This window comes from Apteryx mantelli, chromosome Z, assembly GCF_036417845.1.
Source record: "Apteryx mantelli isolate bAptMan1 chromosome Z, bAptMan1.hap1, whole genome shotgun sequence".
NCBI lineage: Eukaryota > Metazoa > Chordata > Aves > Apterygiformes > Apterygidae > Apteryx > Apteryx mantelli.
In genome coordinates this window covers 31927811-31939879 of record NC_090020.1, presented here as the reverse complement: position 1 = coordinate 31939879, position 12069 = coordinate 31927811, and the positions used below count along the sequence as shown (strand labels likewise).

The 12069-nt window shown below is 37.8% G+C and overlaps 1 protein-coding gene across 9 annotated transcripts in view; it reads left to right on the top strand.

The window, feature by feature from the left end:
* The window catches only part of AGTPBP1 (ATP/GTP binding carboxypeptidase 1), a 75242-nt gene that overhangs the window by 51776 nt on the left and 11397 nt on the right, over positions 1-12069 (top strand). For 7 of the 9 annotated variants that reach the window (XM_067315683.1, XM_067315686.1, XM_067315679.1 and 4 more), the window contains 2 exons: positions 1525-1701; positions 7146-7306. In XM_067315683.1, coding sequence (XP_067171784.1) covers positions 1525-1701; positions 7146-7306 — 338 coding nt within the window. Of the gene's footprint in view, positions 1-1524; positions 1702-5515; positions 5659-7145; positions 7307-12069 lie in introns of those variants that run through there. The other 2 variants (XR_010886879.1, XM_067315687.1) reach the window with 2 other exon arrangements.

The window sequence follows — 12069 nt, the reverse complement described above, 5'->3', positions numbered from 1 at the left end:
ACGCTATGCACATGCGGGGCTTTACAGCATAACTATTCGTATGTATTTCAACATATTTTGAGAGTTTTAAACACTGCTCTAATGTAGCTTAAGAACTTATTCTTAATAAAGTGATTCATCTTTTTTGGTATCATTGCATGCTTTTTGTGGTCAATATTACCCATCAGTGAATACATGAGAAATACGGTTCTGTACATTTATAATTAGTAAAAGAAAGAAGAATCATCTAAGCATGGCGAAGAATATTCTAGAACCAAGAAAAAAATGTACTGAATTGCTCTGGGACTTCCATTTTTGTGTATGGGAAGAGGCAAGGATCCTCTTAAAAAGATGTGTAGTTAATGCATGTGCCCCTAATGCATACATGCAATAGACTTGGACAAAATACATCCAGTGGATTGTATAAGCTTTCAAAAATTCATAAAATATCGGTTGTCTGTAAGTTTCTTCCATGTAACCTCACCGCCATCTTGTGGCAATTGCAAATCTGTGCAACTTAATGTCTCAGACCCGTTTTTTTAATGCGGTTAGACTCATTAAGCATGTGAATGCATGTTAAAAGGCTTGTTATGCATCTGAAGACTGCAGATGAGTATAGATGCTTTCAGAATTTTCTCAAATCTTCCCTACTTTTTAAAATAATTCTGTTGCTATTTGATTGTTTTGTGTGTAATTTCCTGGATACTGAGTCTGATATCGTTCACACTTGCTGTTCTATTTATTTGTATGGGGTCTTGTCATTTACACCTGCATTATCATAATGTACAAAAGACAATAGACAATAAATGTTGCGGGGGAAAAATGTTTTTGTTTCAAAAAAGGGGGACTGAAATATCTGGGCAACTCTACACTAACAATGGTACATGTACTACTGAAACAGTAAATTCAAAGTGGTCATATGTTTTGCTGTAACCGGTACAAATAAAAGCTGAACAAAAATGAAGACATTTGAGATTAGTTATATAATACGTGCATTTGCATAACTGTTTCTTGTCATTTTCTAAAGCTGTCGTGAACAATTATATTGAACTTTAATTGAATAATTTGCTTGAAATTAAGTATGTGCTTAATGCTCTGCTGAATAGGGATTAATTTTATGTATTAATGAAGTATTGTGTATATTAGGTCTGCAAATTGGATTATTGAACCAGTATGAAATCTGAATTACGATTCTCTTAATTATATGAGATATGTATTATACTTAATTTGAGCAAAGTTAGCTGGATGAATTAGGAGGAGGTGGGAATTGTTTGAAGAATTCTTTTGTATCATGATTCTTATGCACATGACTAATGCTTCATTTTAGCAATTGGGTCTACAAAAGGAGATTTAAACACGTAGGAAATGACAAACCTATTGTCACTTGAGCCTACTGGCTTTTGAAAACTTCAGCTGAAAAAATGTTCTCATTATTCTTCAAATTCAAACTTGAGCAAAATTTTCTGATAAGAGTTTGTGACTTTTTTTTTCTTTCATAAAAGAAATGAAAGAATTGCTGTCTTTTTCAAATTACCACTCCTGCAGGCACTCCCTAAGATCCTCAGTCAGACTGCCCCAGCGTTCTGTATGGGCAGCTGCAGCTTCGTGGTGGAAAAGTCCAAGGAATCAACAGCACGAGTTGTTGTCTGGAGAGAGATAGGAGTACAAAGGAGCTACACAATGGAAAGCACATTATGTGGATGTGACCAGGGCAAATATAAGGTAAGGAACCATATCATTTGAATGGTTCTTGTTCTGTGATTTCTACCATCTGCATTGGTATCATGTTCTATAATCCAGCTTGCTTTCATTCGTTTAATTTCTAAAACTCCTAAGATCTTTGTGTATTCCAGTGTTTTAGTGAAATAATGTTATGCGCATTATAGGTTGCGTGTCAGTCTTCATCTGCAACTTAAAATAATACCACTGCATAATGTGATACGCTTTTTGGCTGTATTAACAAGACTACTATTAATGATTGCTTATGACACATGTAAATGCATGTATTAAAAATAATTCAGAGAACTGTTCCTTCTAGTAGATTATTAAAATTGGATAGTAATACATTCAAGCAGTAGAATAAAAGTTTCCTTCATACATGACAGCTTGAAACTTCACTATGTCAATTCATGGTTGTTCAACAGGTATTTAGTAACATCCTTTTCAGAATTAGTTGCAGAAACAGGCTTATAAATCAAAACACTTGTAATATCAGATTACCAACATTACGAATTGTACATTTCTAAGTAAAGTCATTATGTTTGTTTTACTTCTTGACTCAGAATTTATTTTCAAATTACCTTCTTCAAAAGCATGTTAGCAGGGCTGGATATTTGAAAACAAAAGGTGCCCCTGTATGTTTTTTCCTGCTGATAGAAAACCTACTTCATAAGGAAAATCTTCCTAGTAAAAAAAAAAATGGAGTAAAAGAACCCAAACATCGGATCTTCAACTTCTGTTACTGGGTTAAATTTAGCTACAAATTGAAGCAAGTTTGTAAAGTGAACATTTGTGGGAGAAGTAGCAGTTTCGTCTGCTTGAAAACAAGTTTAGGAATGCTGAACAAGAAAATGACTACAAGCCTCAAATAAGGTGTTTAACCAAGAAGACCAGAAGGCTGGTTAATGGAAGGAGAAAAAAAAAGTTAAAAAAAAAAAAAAAAAGTAACAAGATATAACTATTGTGTGCTCTGGCACCCATACTTACTCTCTGGATGATAGGAAGAAAGATATTTTGGCAGGAATTTCGGTAGGTCTATAACTACTAGGTGAATGAATGAATGAATTCTGCCAAATAAAAACAGAAGCATCCCTCTTATTGTCACTTCCAGAATATTACATTTTAATTTCAGTTGTTCCTTAGATGTGGATATTAGGGAACTTCTAAAAACAATAACTCATCCAACTTGCTTAATCTGAAACATCCAGAATATTCTTTCAAACTTCAACTTTCATGGCTTTAACAGTGTTGTTACAGAAGGTTCTTCAGCAAGGTGAATTGAGATAGTTTGTGGACAAACTTAAGATGCTTAACTTGCAAAGCCTTATGATCAAGCCTTCAGTAGGAGGTGAAGAAACAGCCGAATTCTGTCAAAAAAAAAATCAATTGCTTAAAAGGGAAGAGTGTTCTCCTGCATCATATAAACTAGCTGACAAGGTCCAATTGCTGTTTTGTCATTTATTATTACATGTTATTATTATTACATGTGTCATTTTCTTTGGAATCAAACAGTGTGTGAGGTCTTAGCCATTCTCTGAACCTACAGGAAAAACCTTCATGATTTCTTCACTATAGTAATTCTTATCTTATTAAGAAAATGTGTCTGAAAGGCTAAGGTCACTTGACAGAACAAGAGCACAATTTCTCCAATGAGAAGGTCAGAGAGATTTGTTTCTAGGGAGGGAGGGGAGCAGCAACTCGGTGAATGAACTTGTGATATAAACTTTTTCATGTCTTTCAAAATACAGTTTTTCCAAACCATAGGGAGTTAAACTGTAGAAATTCCCTCTCTTCCTACTTCCCACCTCAAACGACATGATAGTTCAGATCAGAGGAGTATGTGTTGCCTAAAGGCCTGAAAGGGCTTTCTCCTCTTCCTGTGACTTAGCATCATCCTAAATTCTATCAAAGCATAAAGAGGATTACTCAATCTGCTCTTTACGAAACACATGATGAGTCTCTGCCAAAGCTGAGTATAATATCAAAACATCGATTTAGCTTTTTTATTTTTATTTATTTTACTTCAACAGTGGTGGTGATAGACATTTAGTCAGGAAGCAAGCAAGCTGTTTAACTGAAGTTGGCAATTCTTACCTGAATTTAGGATCCTTTGTGACAGAGTTATCTCTGGAAGCAGTCTCACTTTAGCTGCTTCTGCAGGGTCTTTGTTGTGCATTGAAAATTAGTGGCACAGATATTGCCCAGACATCTGTGATTCAAGATAGAAAAAATGAATGTCCAGGAGAAAAGTTATCCAAAGATCTGCTATGGACCACTATTAAGACACTAGACAAAAGGAAAACATCTTCAGTAAATTCAAATCACGCGAAAACAGCCATTAATTTATTCTGACTCAGAGATTAATATACTAGGGATTATTGCTTAATTTTTTAGTTAGTAGAGAAGTTTGCTGATATCTATAAATCATGATACACACAAAGAAAAGTCTTTTTTTTTTCTAAAAAAAGAAAAGAAAAAAGATTCAGTCAACAAACGTACTCTGTCAGTTAGAGTGATCCTTCAGTCTGTAGATTTTGAGTTCTCAAAGATGGTCACCGCTTCTGAATAGTAAAGGAGGAGAACAAGATCTTTCACTGACCAAGTGACTTCTCCAAATCTTAGTATGGCCATTTAAAATGTGTTAAATACGTATTATAGGAAGATTCTTCTCAGCTTGAGGTAACAGTCCTTCATGCCTGTGTTGCATCTTTGCTTCTAGGTAGCAAAGTTGAGCACCAAGAACTACTCATATAAAGCCATTTTCATGTTGTACTGAGTGAGGAAGACTTCAGTTGGTACTCTAAGATGTTACTGCCTGGAAGAAAGTTAATTGTATAAAATGTGAAGAAAAAGGAACGAACTACAAAATTTTAGCTAGCAAAAATTCCATACATGCTTTTAAAAGCTATGCCTGGGCTTAAAAGCAAAGTTTATAACACTTAAAGAAGTGTAATAGGCCGCAGTAGTAATTGCAAGTATTCAGAAGATCAAGAAGAGAAGTACAATGAAGACTTCAGTGAAAATGAACTTCATCTCCGTCCCTTTAGGAAATAATAATATGCAATTTCATTAACTGAAGTAAACTTTGGGTCTCTTGCTTCATGGAGAGTAGGACATTTGTTTGATGGAAGAATAATAACAGATTAAGTAGTTTGGTGTTTGGCGGCCATGTGGTATTGCATTCTCCGTTGTGATTCAAAGAAATGACAAAAGCAAATGTAAACTTTTGCCTAGTCTTCTACCCCAAGCATATATTCAGTGTAGCAAGTTCAAACTTTGCCCTCAAGGTATTTCGCAGTTATCCATCTCCCATCCGAATCAGTTATGTCTCTCTTTAGTTATATCCTCTTTCTGCTGTGCTGAAAGTAGCAGTCATGGAATATGCACACGCTATTTATCTTTCTAACAATTGTCTTTGCACTTTCTTCCATATCGTACTCTGTCCTTTTCCTACTTAAGAGCCACTCTTACACTGTCTATAAGGAATCTGCCAACTCTTCAGCAGCAGATGTAGGCAATGGTTGGAAAAGTTTCTGAACCATCAAGTTACACACATTAGTAATCTACGTAACAGTGAGATTACTGTTACCCTTCTCCTTCCTCTTCCACATATTTGTTGCCTCTTGTTCTTAATGTTATTTTAATCTCTTTGGGGCAGGGACTGTGTCTTCCAGTGATTAGCGTAGTGGAGACCCAGCTATGACTGGGGTCTTCGAATGTTACTGATGTGCAAACAGATACAAAATAAAAACAAAAAATTGGCCTCTGTGGATAAGGTACTGCACTGAGAGTGAGGAGAACTGATTTCTGTTCCCAGCGGGGTCAGTGACATGCTGTGAGACACTGTGCAAATCGCTTCAACCCTCTGTGCCTGCATTTCTCCATCAGTAAAGTGAGGATAATTCTTCCTTTATTGATAAAGTGCTTTGAAATCTACAGCACAAAAGCACTATAAAAGAGGTAAGTAGTATTACTATTAACAATAATACTCAACTATCCAATTCTTGCTCGCTGCTAGGAGGTTTCTGTAGCATTTGGCTGGAGGATGGCACTGTTTAGTATAGTGAATACAACTTTAGCTTTCTTGTTGCTAAAAGGGCCTTATTTGTGAAGATTACTGAGAAAAAGAGAACTCACAAGAAAAATAAAATCAAACTTCCTGTTTATTATGTTTGCATATGTTCGAAATAGGAGCACATGAAGAATGCTGCAGACTGTACCATTTTGGAGCAACATAGCACTTTTGAACTTTGCATTTTAACATACAGCATCATTGTGGCAACGTACAAAGCTTGCGTGTATGTTTTTTAGCTTGTAGGCAAAAAAGTGCCTGCCCTATTCTTTTTGCTTCGTGTATTTTCTTACTGGATGACTTAGCTTGCCACCATTGTCTGGTTCTTCTGCTTCCCTGCTTGTTTTGTCAAAGCTCCTTTTTAAACTACCCTTTCCGTTAAGATTTAGAAGAAATAAACTTTCAAATTCTCCTGAGATCCAGAAATGTGGGAGGGGGATGGGTTATGACATTGAATTTGTTATTGTATATATAGTCAGTACTAGCCAATTACATAATTATTGAGAGCCATTCTGGAATATTATTCCAATTTCATAAATGAGATGGAGTCAGATGTTCTTTCTTTATATACTGTACTGCTGATTAAATTAAATGTATATAATTATCTGATGGGAGTCTTTGTCACATTTGTAAACTTAGAGAATAATAGGTATGTTCCACTTCCTAAATCCGCTGCATAGAGGAAAATGTTTTGCTATCTCATTCAAGATAGAAGACCGCTATGGGATGGGATACTATGGTTTTATTTTTGTCTTTTTTTAGTGGCTAAATGTGTGAGCAAATACTTTCAGAATTAACACATATAGCCTTTAACTTATAAGAGGGGAAGAGATGATTTTTGTCAGGGAGTAACTTTATTGTCTTAAATTGTCTTATTTATGTCTTAAAACATATCAGTGAACTTGATCACACCTACAATGTGAAGTTTTATTCTGACAGGATTTTCTGTTGAATAATTTTATATTTTAAATCTTAGTGTATTAAATCCCACTTGTGAATTTTGTCTCTCCTTTTTTTTTCTTTTTTTTTTTAAATTTGTTAGACATTTAAACTTGGACATAATTGCTGATTTCTCTCTTCCAATGCAATTGTGTAAGTCCTGTTAATATTCATATGCTAGAAGTGTAGACTAAGAAGCTCGGAAGAAATGTTGAAGCCTCCAAAAATGTCTGTTCTGTCTTAGAGGAATCAAGTTGTTATTCTCTGGGTTTTTTAAATACACTTGCTAAGCATCTATTCTACAATTCTTACTTATTCTGTTTTTAGAGCAAAAGTGGAATAAATAAGAAATATCAGAATGTGTATAATACTGCAGTATGTGTGGGTCCATCTACAAGTACCTATTTTATCTTTTTAAATCTTATTTTTAAATTAGGGATTGCAGATAGGGACAAGAGAACTGGAGGAGATGGGAGCCAAATTCTGTGTTGGCTTACTGCGTTTAAAAAGACTGGCCTCACCTTTGGAGTACAATCTGCCTTCTAATCTGTTGGATATTGAAAATGAGCTGATTGAGTCAAGCTGTAAAGTGACAAGGTAGTATGCATTTTTTGTATTCACTTTATTTTCAGACAGCCTCTAAAATGAGGTAAAGATTCACTCGAAAATGTTCTTCCACTTCATCAGAAATGATGTTGATGTATTATGATGTGCGAGGGTAACAGGAATCTGAGTACTGGAAACTGATCTTGATGATTCTGTTTGCTTCAGACTTAGAAAAAACAGTAATACTGAGTTAGACTGTAAGTTACGTTTGTTGCTGGTATAAAGATTTTCAGTTTTAATGTTATCAGGGAGCTGTTATATCCAGTAAAACTCAGTAGTTCTCAATAATTTTTTTTCTGGGAGCTTTTTTTATTATTATTATTACTGGCTACAGTGTTAAAAATGTATTTAGATTTTAAATTATATGAGCTGAAAATTACTGAGAACTGTAAGATTTTCTTCCAAACCTTTCCCCCACCCCCTGCCCCCCGGTACAAATATATAACAACATTTAAAGAATTTAAAACACATGAAATAATGTCAGGGTCACAAAGAAATATGTTGTATCTGCTTGGTAGCTAGCTTCTTAAATTGTCAAATCCTTAAAGCTCTGGATAGGCTTGCAGAAGTATGTTTCCATTCCCTAAGTCATGATTCGGTATCCACGTGCATATGGTAACTGGAGATGCACAGGAAACAGATTAATTCAAATGTACAAGCTTCTTTTTCTGAAAAGCTGGTTGGTGATGAAATAAAACAGGGTTACATATTTCAGTATTAAAGATAGAGTAGAAGAGAGTAAGGTTTACACATTAGGATATGTTATCGCCTGGTGTACTTACAACTGAAAATGTAGCAATACTGAGAATCTAAAAAAAATAAATTTATTGTTGTATCTGTGCAACTCAAGTGATGAGGTGCTTGGGACTAAGACTTTAATTAGGTGCTAGACTAACGAGCAGTTAGCTAGTCTGTAGACCATGAATACTAGCAGAGGTGTGGGAAACATCTGTGGTGTACCCTGTGGAAGGAGGGAGGAGGTCTTCAGTTCCAGTATTTAAGCACATGAAGTGTCACCAGAATGTGGAGCTCTGGGAATAACTGGAGCCTGAGAAAATGCTTAGCATATACAGTTATTAATAAAAAGTGCACAGTAAAAGGCAGTAACAAATTGAGCATTCTAAGGATGTGGTTAGAAATACATGAAAGGTAGCCACAGCACATATATGCCTTGGATTGAAAGCGCTGGGTGCCTGGATACCCCAGTACCATTTGCTCACCAGTGCAGCATTAGTGTGGCAGCTAACTGCTGAACTGCCACTGTCAGATCAGCTTTTCTGCCTGGATCAGGCTGAGTTGGTGATTCCTGGAAGAGAGATGATGAGAAAGACTCTGGAGTACCCCTCTTCCACCAGTGGCTAACCTTGCTCTGAAGAGTTAGTTGGAGTGGTTCACTGGGAGAAAGTCTAGCAGCAGACACTGAAAAAAGCCAACAATGCTCTAAGACTGTTGGGTTGGCTTCAGGCTGATATCTCTGCTGCGAACTAAACACAGCATTTTAGTCAGTAAGAATGCCTTGCTGTTGCTAACCATGCCACCACAACATTGGTATCAAAACACCAGCATCAGCAGAGAGCAATGTTCAACATTTGTAACATTACTCTTCAGTGTGTCGCTCTAAGTTCTTACTTTTATGGTGTATGAATTACTGTGAGCCTTGTAGGAGGTAGTGTGACAAGGAAAATAATTCATTAGTGTCCTTGTTTTTACAGTTATAAAGCCAGGTTCCAGTAATCTCTATAGTGTGTTTAAAAAAAAAAGGGGGGGGGGGGAGAAACTGAATGGTCTTGAACTCTTTCTGTTACTTCTTGCCTTGGTTGAAAATCTTGAGCAAGCTAGCCATTAGAATAAGCTAATATAACTTTTTACATTCCCCTAGAAAGACTCATATTTGTCCTTTTTTGTAGCTTACAGAGCAGCCATGCAGGCAGCTCAGCTCAGGAAATCTGTTTCCTCCCTTGTTACCCCAGGGGCTCAGGTTGGTGATCATCAGGTCACTGTGGAAGGCAGCTCTCTTGTCCTAAGCTTTTGGGTGAGAAAAACAGATTCAGTAGGGTTTGTCTCACGGACAGAGAGCAGATTAAGGAAAAGAAGATTGCATTGCTTATGTATTGTTCTATATGTGTGGCCAGACGTGCGGATATATATGATCTAAACATAATCTATTCAGGTTTCTTTTTAAAAAGATGAGAATCTTTCTGACTGACTGATAGAAATTTCATTTGTTCTTTAGGATGAAATGTAAGTTTTGGCAAAAGAACCCAAAACTTGTGAAGGTAAAAATGTTAACTGCTGAGGAAGCATTGTCTAGATCCTTGAAACAAATCACAGAATCACAGAATGGTTGAGGTTGGAAGGGACCTCTGGAGATCATCTAGTCCAACCCCCCTGCTCAAGCAGGGTCACCTAGAGCACGTTGCACAGGATCGCATCCAGGCGCGTTTTGAATATCTCCAGAGAAGGAGACTCCACAACCTCTCTGGGCAACCTGTGCCAGTGCTCTGTCACCCTCACAGTGAAGAAGTCTTTCCTCATGTTCAGATGGAAGTGTCTGTGTTTCAGTTTGTGCCTGTTGCCTCGTGTCCTGTCACTGGGCACCACTGAAAAGAGTCTGGTCCCATCCTCTCTACACCCCCCTTCAGATACTTGTACACGTTGATAAGATGTCCTCTCAGTCTTCTCTTCTCCAGGCTAAACAGGCCAAGCTCTCTCAGCCTTTCCTCATAAGAGAGATGCTCCAGTCCCCTAATCATCTTTGTAGCCCTTCGCTGGACTTGCTCCAGTAGTGCCACGTGCCTCCTGTACTGGGGAGCCCAGAACTGGACGCAGTACTCCAGATGTGGCCTCACCAGGGCTGAGTAGAGGGGGAGAATCACCTCCCTCGACCTGCTGGCAACACTCTTCCTGATGCAACCCAGGATACCATTGGCCTTCTTGGCCACAAGGGCACATTGCTGCCTCATGCTTAACTTGGTGTCCACCAGCACTCCCAGGTCCTTCTCCGCAGAGCTGCTTTCCAGCAGGTCAACCCCCAACCTGTCCTGGTGCATGGGGTTATTCCTCCCCAGGTGCAGGACCCTGCACTTGCCTTTGCTGAACTTCATGAGGTTCCTCTCCGCCCACCTCTCCAGCCTGTCCAAGTCTCTCTGAATGGCAGCACAGCCCTCTGGTGTATCGGCCACTCCTCCCAGTTTTGTATCATCAGCAAACTTGCTGAGGGTGCACTCTGTCCCTTCATCCAGGTCATTGATGAAGAAGTTGAACAAGACTGGACCCAGGACTGACCCCTGGGGGACTCCGCTAGCTACAGGCCTCCAACTAGACTCTCAACCACTGATCACAACCCTCTGAGCTCTGCCATTCAGCCAGTTCTCAATCCACCTCACTGTCTGCTCACCTGTCCCACACTTCCTGAGCTTGCCTGTGGGTATGTTATGGGAGACGGTGTCGAAAGCCTTGCTGAAGTCAAGGTAGACAACATTCTGTAGCGCATCCCAAATCAGTATATATGTAAAGATGGGAAGCAAGGAGGGGGGAATGCTTTACACCGTAAATGCTTGTAAGGGAAATCACCAGGTGCAATTCAATGTTTATTATACAGGAAGTCACGCTACAGCAAATAAAAGGAAATAGTTTGATTATAATTTTCCTCACAAGGCCTTAATCAAAAAGAAGAGGGAAAACTAGGAGATGGAGAAGGAGGAAAGAACATGATAGCTGCCTTTGCATATGTAAAGACAGATGCAAGGAATCTATTGCCTCTCCAGGGTAGATAGGACCATAAGTAATGGCCTTAAATTGTGAGGATAAGTCAACCTTGACTTTAGGAAAAAATTATGTATGGCAAGCAAAAATGAAGTTGTGGAGTAGATCATCTGGCGAAGTTGTAGAGTTTCCGTAGGAGATTGAGAATAGTGTAGACAAACTTTAACCCAGAATGGCAGTGGGAATAGTTGAGTTGGCTTTACACACAGGGGTAGACAAAGTGGTGGTGTGGAATTTCTTCAGTAAGTAACATGCTAGAAATAATTATCCATAAATATTGAATAGTTGAGAGTGACTGTGAATCTCCCCTTTAAAGGGAAGGATATCTTTAAGTCTTGCCTCAAAAGATGCTGTATGCTAGCATCTCTCTAAATTAGAGTGCTAAGTTAGATAATCAAAGTGCAATGTTTCAAAATCACAGTCTGGTTTTTGGAATTTTCACAGTCAAGTTCCTAATCGCTGAAACCCTTTCTTCGGTGTTTCTGCCATATATGCTTTAACACTGTTATGGAAGAATGGATACAAATGTGGGCTGGCAGTAAGGCAATCTGACTTGACAGCTCTTGTGGATGTCCTTTCAATGACAGTTGTTCAGTAAGGGCATGTGTTCTTTCCTGAATTCCTTATGTCAGTTAGTCCAGCATACTGAACTTCATAACTTAATACTGATATGTAACACTTATTTTGTGACTTGTAAGGTTCCTCACATTATTATCCTTGAGCACATACTCTCAAAAATAGGTTTACTTTTTATTTCATTTGCAGATAATATTATATGGTAATGAGACTGTATAATATTTTCCCTATCCAGAAGTGCTATGTAATGAGACCCTATGCAGAAGTGTTATATTATTGTCAATTTTATTAGGACTAAGCTTCAGTGTAAAATCTAGCTCTTTGAAATATTACTGTGTTTTGAATTAAGATATGGTTGTAAATGATTAATCCTCAGGGGAGCATTGGAAGAAAGCCACAGATTTCTACATAAC